The 8,643-nt window shown below is 35.1% G+C and overlaps 1 protein-coding gene across 1 annotated transcript; it reads right to left on the reverse strand.

Moving 5' to 3' along the window:
- On the reverse strand, positions 393-1,711 carry LOC109354782 (AT-hook motif nuclear-localized protein 20-like). The gene has a single exon (XM_019597503.1). The coding sequence runs from the start codon at positions 1,537-1,539 to the stop codon at positions 649-651; it is 891 nt and encodes a 296-aa protein (XP_019453048.1). The 5' UTR covers positions 1,540-1,711; the 3' UTR covers positions 393-648.

Below are 8,643 nucleotides of genomic sequence, written 5' to 3' on the forward strand. Positions count from 1 at the left end.
AAAGAGGATCTAAATTTAGGAGAATAAGTTGTAATTACCTCAAAATATAAAATAAAAATAGAAAGATACCTTACTAAGGAGAATGAGTAGTATTTACCTCAAAACTAAGGCATTGGTATAAAAACACTCAGGAGGCCACATCTTTCTTTTGCAAATAACATACTAGAAGTTCATGAGAAAAGGAACAACCCAATTTTAGCTTCTTATCTTACAATTAATAAGCTATATCTTTATTTCTTTAAAAACAAAAAATAAACAAAGGGGTGTTCAAATGTATAATTAAAAAAGAAGGGAATCATGAATTACTTGCCTGAATAAAGAACATTAAGCAGAGACAGAATGGAAGTAGAAGCATAAATCAGATTACTGAAAAGTGTATATATCAACTAAAATTGAAGGAATACCATAGTCATCATATATACCAAACTGATTATAAAATACATTATATCAGAATTCAGAAGTAGGTTGTTGCAGTAAAATATACAGATACAATTAATTTATTAGTGTCAGATTAATAAACTTACTAAATATCCTATGAAAAACAACATCAAAGAAGAAAATCGAAATTATGGCCCATCCTTCTGCATATAATATTATTGTAGCATTTTGACATTTTGTACCTCTATCACATGTTGTAGAAATGTTGAATCAGTAGGGTGGGGGTGCCCTAACATGACCATGAGCCCAACTAGAATAACCAACTTCATGGTTCAGCTGTTGTGGTTGCAAATTTGTAAGACTAGCCAAATTTTGATAAACATTATTATTATACATCGGAATGGTTGATTGATCCTCTCCGATGGACCCACCCACCGGCTTCTTCCCTTCACTGCCACTCATCCCCAGCGGTGATCCATCTCCTTCCTCCCCTTCATCCTCCACCGGCAACCTCTCGTAGGTTGCATTTGAAAACGTAGCCGCAATTAGTATTACCGGTCCTGCAGCCACCACCGGTCCCACCACTACACCACCGACAACCTTTCCTTGCCCTCCAGCAAGATAAATGGTCAGCCCAGAGACGCCAGGTACAGACGGTCCTGGCATGAACGAGCCGGTAAGAGAAAGTATCTCAAACCGGCCCGTTAGTGTCATGACCGTGCCTGACGCCATGGGCTGACGCAGAGTGACATTAACAACAGTCCCACTACCACTTAAAACACAAACACCTCTCTGGCGCCTTCTGGCGAACTGAACCACACTATCAGCAATGTCAGCACCGTTAGCTATCTCCATGACGTGGCTTCGGAGAGCGTTAGGGCTATCTTTGGTGACAAATATTGGCGGTTTTGGCTTGTTCTTTGAGCCGGATGGACGGCCCCTAGGGCGGCGCGTGGTGGCTACTTCAATTGCTCCTTCTTTTGGTTCGTCACTGTTTTCTTTCTCATTTTCTTCTTCTTCCCTTACTCCGCCGCCGCCGTGGTTTATGGGTGTGTTGTTGTTCATGGAGAAACCCAAATCCGGTTTCTTCATGGGTGGAGAGTTGGTGGAGTTGTCGACCATGCCGAGACTCCCTGAGTCTGTCCACCACCGGTGCGCCATAGCTGTGTTGAAGTTGAAGAAAAGTGAACGAAGCTCTAAATCTCAAGACGTGATCTTTAGTGAATAGAGAAGAGAGAGTGAAGTATATGTATATAGCTATATATAGAACTTAGATCTGGATAGAATGATAGCTAGAAAATCTTTTGATATAAAAGAATATTAGAGTTTTTGAGATAGTAATATTTTTTTTAGAATAAAGTATTTTCTTGTGCAATGAAATAATTTTTCTCTTTAGACTTATTAAATATTTTATATGTTTTTTTTATAAAATATTTTAAAATGAAAATTTCTATAAAATAAAACACATATCAAACACTAAGTAAATTTAAGAAAATAAGTTATTCACATGCATAATATATTTTACCCTCTTGTTTTTTTTGTTGTTGGGAGTATGTGAAGAACTGAAGGTTTTCTTTTAAGATACTAATCATCAATAGAGAAAAAATAATGGAAAACAAGGCAGAAGAAGAGGATAAATGGATGATGATGTTTTTGGAAATTAGCTCATTAAGTTTTCACTTTTATATATATATATATATATATATATATGAACAATGTTCTTCTAATGTCCATCTTGAATTTGGATGAATATATTACTCTCACGGAACTGTGATTATTATAATATTTTTTGGTAGATAGTCGAAGATATAAAATAATATTGTATATGAAGTTCGAAAATTGTATTATATGAAAAGATCTTCATATAATACAATACATGAGTACATACGAGATAGACACATAAGAATACTGCTTTCGAGATTCAAGTTACCAATAAATATAATATCCTTGTATACTTCAATAATGGAATGACTCAATATTATATTTGAGGCCATTACTTCTTGTTTTAAGCAACAACACGAGATTTGTTGTCCCAAACCACGTCTCTAATCAATCACAATAAAAGAAAATTAAAAATATAAATATTTAATCTTTTTTAACTGACGTGATGATTAATCTGGAACAAGGTTTGGGATATGCTTTGGGACAACAGATCCTTGTTCCACACCAATTCACGGATCAGAATAATAAGAGTAATGATATATATAGAGATGTTGAACTCTAACTTAACACAGTGGAACGTTGATTTGATGTTTTAATTTCAACACGATTCCACTCCATTATTGGCACACTTCGGAAACCTTGATGTGATCACCCTTTAAACAATTTCATGGGTTGAGTTTTGTCAATGGAAATATTTGGAAGAGCTTTATCCATTTAAATAATTTTTTTATTTATTAGATAATTGATTCAAGTGGTATATATATACATGTTTTTAATTAGAAAAAACCTATGAGTCTTCTGCATGAAATAAATAATATTTTTTCTGGCTTTATTAGGATTAATTGAGGTTGAATGTAAGCTATTGGATTAAAAAAAATTATGCATAAACTCACTACAGTATGGACAAATTTCACAAACTCTCTATTTAAGTATAGTCTACTTAGAAGAAGAAAACAATTGCGAATAAAAATGAACTTAATAGAAGTAAGTGAAGGAATATAAAGTTCATGTCATCAACCACCATCTTTTCATTGTTGCCTAGCTTAGCGCTATTAAGTATGATTCTCGCTTTGCGGCTTATCAATGTCGTATGTGGATGATTATTAATTTATTAACTCCACCATCTTTTTATTTTCTGGTGGAATTCAATATTATATTATATTTTCAGTGTTGTTCACTCTTTAATTTCCCAACTACTTTTGACTTAACACGTAACCCTAAAAAAATGGGATCACATGTCCACATTCATGTTTTATTTGGTGTACCAAACCAATGAAAAAACTCAATTTATTTAATAACAAAAATTATAAAAATAGAAATTAGTATTTTAATATTATTTTGTGAAGTTTGATTCGTTCTAGACATAGAGATATAAAAATTGTAGGAAATGTGACCTTTGTCCACCCTCAAACAATATGCATTAATTAATATTACTTCAATATAACGTTGCTCCAATGTGAAAGTCTCCTGAACTTTTGTTAATGACTCCAAATTCAGGAGGCAATGTATTAGAACTATGGTTAACATGTGAGTGAAACATTTTCCAAGCACTCTTCAATCCAAGGTTTGGTTATTGTTTATTGTGTAAGTAAAATATTCAACGGCACGCCATTAGTGTATGACGACTTTGATAATTTTAATTATATTATCTGGTTCCACTCATACTGATGACTTCAATATATACAAGCTAAGATAGCAATTATATCGATTGATAAGAGATCAGGGATGTTAGATAATCTTTGGATTATATAACATTAATGTATAGTTTATATCTATCTTTCTTAGTTATTGAGTTATTATTATCTTATCATTTGAAATAATTTTTGTTTGTATAGTAAATTATTAGACTTATTTATATTTGAGTTTGATCAATCTTTATCATTCTTAAATTTCTATACAATATCAAAGTTATTTTATCTTCCGTAACCTCTTTCGTCACAATTCTACTATCAAAGTATAAAAAATATGTAGCTCCCATAAGTTGAAAATGATTGTAATTTTGTATCTAGTTAACTGATTTTCTGTTTTTCCTTCTCTTTTGGTAGATGTAGTATAAATATGGTGATTCCTATACTTTATAGTTACAGTGAGAATAACGAAATATAACGAGAAGAGTTATTCAATTCAACAGAGTTATGACTCATTTTCTTTTCTTTCTTCTCTCTTTAAGTTTCTTTAAACTTTTTTTCTTCATTCATTCATTTCTCATTTTCTTGTTCATCAAGAAGTTTCATCCATAGCTCATACTACATTTTATATTTATATGGTATCATAGTATAATTATTCTTCTCATAACTTCAACTTATGGCTCCATCATTTCAAGATTCAACAAAGAATCATCATATTCTCATTACAATAAAACACATGGTGGTTCTTCTTGGTTCTCTGAATATCCGTGGAAGAACCTTGGTAGAGCTAAGAAACTGGAAAATGATATATCAAGATTGGATAGCAGAGCCTCAAATGTTAAGTTGCATCATGAAAGTGTGGTCTAAATTGCGAGATTAGCGTTAGGAGATTCATGCAGGTCGGTCTCATGGTCTGGAAGTGATACAATTGTGCTCCCAGCTGACAGCAAAAATAAGTCATCTCCACCAAACTGGTCCTCAAGAAGATCAGCAATCATTGCATTTTCACGGGCCGTCTTGGCTTGGGAAACTTCTCATTCATTCCTAATCTAGGATCATGCTTTCCTTCTTTCTTGTTCTTCCTTATATAACTTCTCCAGGTTCTTATTGTAAGCTTTAGCCTCATTAACTTTTTGTTCAAGAAGCTTCACAACTTGGACAACACCACACTTGTGGAAACTTATACTATACTCATCGTCAATTAACTAATTAATGTTATTTTGGACCTTTCCTTGGGTATGATTATGCAAGTAAGGTATGTGTTTTGAAAGTGTGATTGTTTGGGAGTATGTTGTGCAATGCATGAAATTATTATTGATGCATGATATATATGTTAAGTGATGTATGTGTGAATGATAACATTTATGACATGAGCTATGTGTATGTAAAGCTGAAGTATGTTAATTTAATGCTTGAGTCATCATCTGATATGGAAATGTCCTCAAGGGCATTCTTGCTTCTGTATTAAATATCGCCTTATTGCTTTCTCGGCACCATAACACTTGGTCTTTAGATGACATCTAGATCAGCTTGGGATCGGCTAGTGAAGTTGCTCATGATTGCATTGTCCAAATAATTTAATTATTATCGTCAATTAACTAATTAATTTAATTATACTATACAACTTAGTTGGACCTTTGTGCAGGATTCTCTTAAGGATACAGATACTCCAGGTAATTTAATTGATGTTTGTTATGGCATGTGTTTCTAATCTCTCGATGCAGCTTCTTTAGAATGGTGATGCTCTCGATCCTTTCACTCCGCAAAGAGGGGTTAGACAGGGGACCCTATATCCCCTTATATTTTTGTTCTATGCTTGGAGCGCATGTCCCAGCTTGTTGTGACTACTAAGGAAGCTAGTCTTTGGAAGGCGATGGAAATTGGGTCGCAGGGGCCATAGTTGTCTCATCTGGTTTTTGCGGATGATGCCATTCTTTTTGTCAAAGCTTCCTTGTCCCAAGTCGATATCATAACAACTATTCTTGACCTATATTGTAAGAGCTCGGGTTAAAGAGTCATAAAAGAGAAGAGTATGATCTTGGGAAGTACTTAGGGGTTCCTATCCAAAATCATGATAATAGAAGAAACATGTATAACTTTTTATTGGAAAATGCTAAAAATCGCCTATGTAATTGGAAATGTAAACAACTCTCTTTTGTTGGAAGACTTACTCTTTTAAGATCTATGCTTCCAGCACTTCCCACATACGTTATGCAGACTGTTCCTCTTATGGTTTCCATTTGTGAGGGTGTGTATAAACTCTGCAGAGCTTTTGTGTGGGGAGACGATGCTTCTCAGAGGATAATCCATTAGCTGAATTGGGATTTCTTGTACAGACCCCTTAAAGTTGGTGGTCTTAATATCTGTCAATCCAGACTTGTTAATATGAGTTTCATGATGAAGGTTTCTTGGAATCTAATTCAAAATAAGGATAATATGTGGGTCGAAGTGGTTTGGGCAAAATACAAATGTGGTAATGATTTAATCCCAAATATCAAAAAATTCACTAAGGAATCCCCCTTATGGAAAGGTATTCGAAAAAGCTGGGAAGTTTTCCTTCCAAACCTTGGATGGAGAATTGGTAATGGGAAATCCATAAATTTTTGGGAAGATATATGGATTTTGAATGAGATTGCATTGGAAAATCATCATCGGGCTCAGAACTTTATGTCTTCTTCTAGAACTTTGGTTTCATATTTCTTTAATTTCTTTAATGGTTTCATATTTCTTCTAGAACTGTTTGATGGTAGAGTAATCAATGGTAGAGTCAGAATTGCATTAATGTTATCGTCAATTAATTACTTGCATAATCATACCTTACTTGTGGAAACTTATAATTATTATCGTCAATTAACTAATTAATGTTATTTTGGTGTAATGAAGAGTTTGAGAGGAGATCAGATCAAGTAACCTCACCTGCAAATAGAGAACCTAGCAACCCGACACACTCAGGTGAGGGAGAATACATCGTGACATGGTGGAGTCTGAATATGACACCTGGATCTCCTAAACTATCTCAAAAGTTTGGAGTTATATTTGTTTATTAAGAAAACTCGTACTTAATCAATTATTTTGTGTGCTTGGATTTTGTACGGATACTTTCATAAGATGTATGATTAGGATAGCTTAAAATATCAAGTATTGTGGTGGCTATCCATGAAGGAACATCACTCGAGAAACTAAAATGCATTGGGATCGAAAACAACAAAGAGTTTCGATCTGGTAGCCCAAAAAGGCGAGGAAAATGGTCCTGGTAACTGGACCACCTTGCCAGGGCGAGCCCGCCTCACTTATATGAGGGAGAAAACATCGTGACACAGTGGTGTCCGAATATGCATCCGGACCTCCAAACTCCCTCACAAGTTTGGAGTTGCCTTGCGTATTAAGAATACTTGTACTTAATCAATTGTCTGTTTGTTTGGATTAAGTACAACAATATTTCTTATACCAATTTATGTTATGTTTATATATGCAAATACCATGTTTACTCTTGAATTATAATGTTTGAATGATTATTATGGGAATGATATGTATGTGATAATTATTAAATTCAAGGTTTAAAAACATGTGATATAAATGAGAAATATTTTCCTTGAGAAAAGTAATTAAAATGATAATCAAACTCTTCTCGCTTGAGCAAGATAGCTCTCGCTTGACGATAAGTGTCTAGAGAAAACAAGTGTTTTAGCTCGGGGTGAGACATCTCTCGCTTGAGCTAAAATAGGCATCAAGAGAACTTATTGTTTTCTCACTTAAGCGAGATAGCTCTCGCTTAAGCCACAAATGGCTAAAAAATGGATGTGCCCTCGCTTAAGCAAGTCAGCTCACGCTTGAGCGAGAGGGCTCCATACATACATGACTTCTTTTTAAGTCGTCTGAATGATAACTCTCATATATACGAGAGCCTAATGGCATGTTTGCCATCAATAAGTTGTAAAGGTAAATAACTATATGAAAGTCTTGAAAGTAATAAAAGTAAGTAATTGCTTTGTTAAAGGCGAGGGACAAAGGGCTCGTTTTTGGCGCCCGAGCGACCGTATTTCGCCCGGGCACGGACCAGACAGGTATTTTGACCAACTTTTGATGGATTTGTCGCTTGAGCGATAGTCCCTCGCTTGGGCGAGAATCAGGAAGAGAATTGAGTCTGTTTTGATGAGTTCGTCTCTTGAGCGAGAGACATACAATATTTTTGATTGTTTCTGCTTGTTTGATTGCTTAGGAAATAGCCCTAGCTTGAGTGTGAAGTGTATTTACACTTGGGAAAGACCATGATTCAGATGATTGAGTCTGGTGCCCAAATTTGACAAACTTATACAAGTACCTTTGTTCTTGCGCCTATTTAGGGCAAGGTTTTCGACTCTGATGTTGTGATTAGGGCAATGCCCAAAAAGGTCGTCTGACCGTAAGAGGCTTGACCATGTGGTCGTCCAGGATATTCAGCGATGTTTCATAGTGGTAAGGATGTTATTCCTCTTTTACGTGATGACATAAGATCGGGTCCCACATGAAGCATTCCTTTATGTCTTAGGTTGGGTCGATCATATAAAATAATGATTAAAATATTTAATCGGCTAACCTCAGTTAGTGTGCATACTCATTATGGATAATGAAGTAGTGGAGAGGAAATTTACAAGAGACGAACGAGCCTCGAGATGTGGAGAAGGACGACGATGGTGGTGGTTTGTCAACAAAGTCTTGAGGGTGAGTCTAGGTGAGACGAGTCCCTTGTATTCCTAGATGAGGTATTCTGTTGGATCAGACAATTCTCACAGCGCAAACTAGACGTTCTCTGACAACCCCTCTTTGCATTCAGGATCAATGAGAGGGATGCCCAGAAAGTGTTTGATACGACATTGTCCTGAAATGGACAATTCTTCAGAACAAATCGATCATATATCCTTCCGAGGAATATTTTGGTGCGTTCAAATCGGCTTGTTATGGGACCTGTACTCTTGGTTATTTCCAAATAGTATAT

Source organism: Lupinus angustifolius, chromosome LG08 (assembly GCF_001865875.1).
Source record: "Lupinus angustifolius cultivar Tanjil chromosome LG08, LupAngTanjil_v1.0, whole genome shotgun sequence".
In the NCBI taxonomy this organism is placed as follows: Eukaryota; Viridiplantae; Streptophyta; class Magnoliopsida; order Fabales; family Fabaceae; genus Lupinus; species Lupinus angustifolius.

What these genes read in the sequence shown, in the direction of transcription:
- LOC109354782 (XM_019597503.1), bottom strand. Translation starts at nt 1,539, where the DNA reads ATGGCGCACCGGTGGTGGACAGACTCAGGGAGTCTCGGCATGGTCGAC.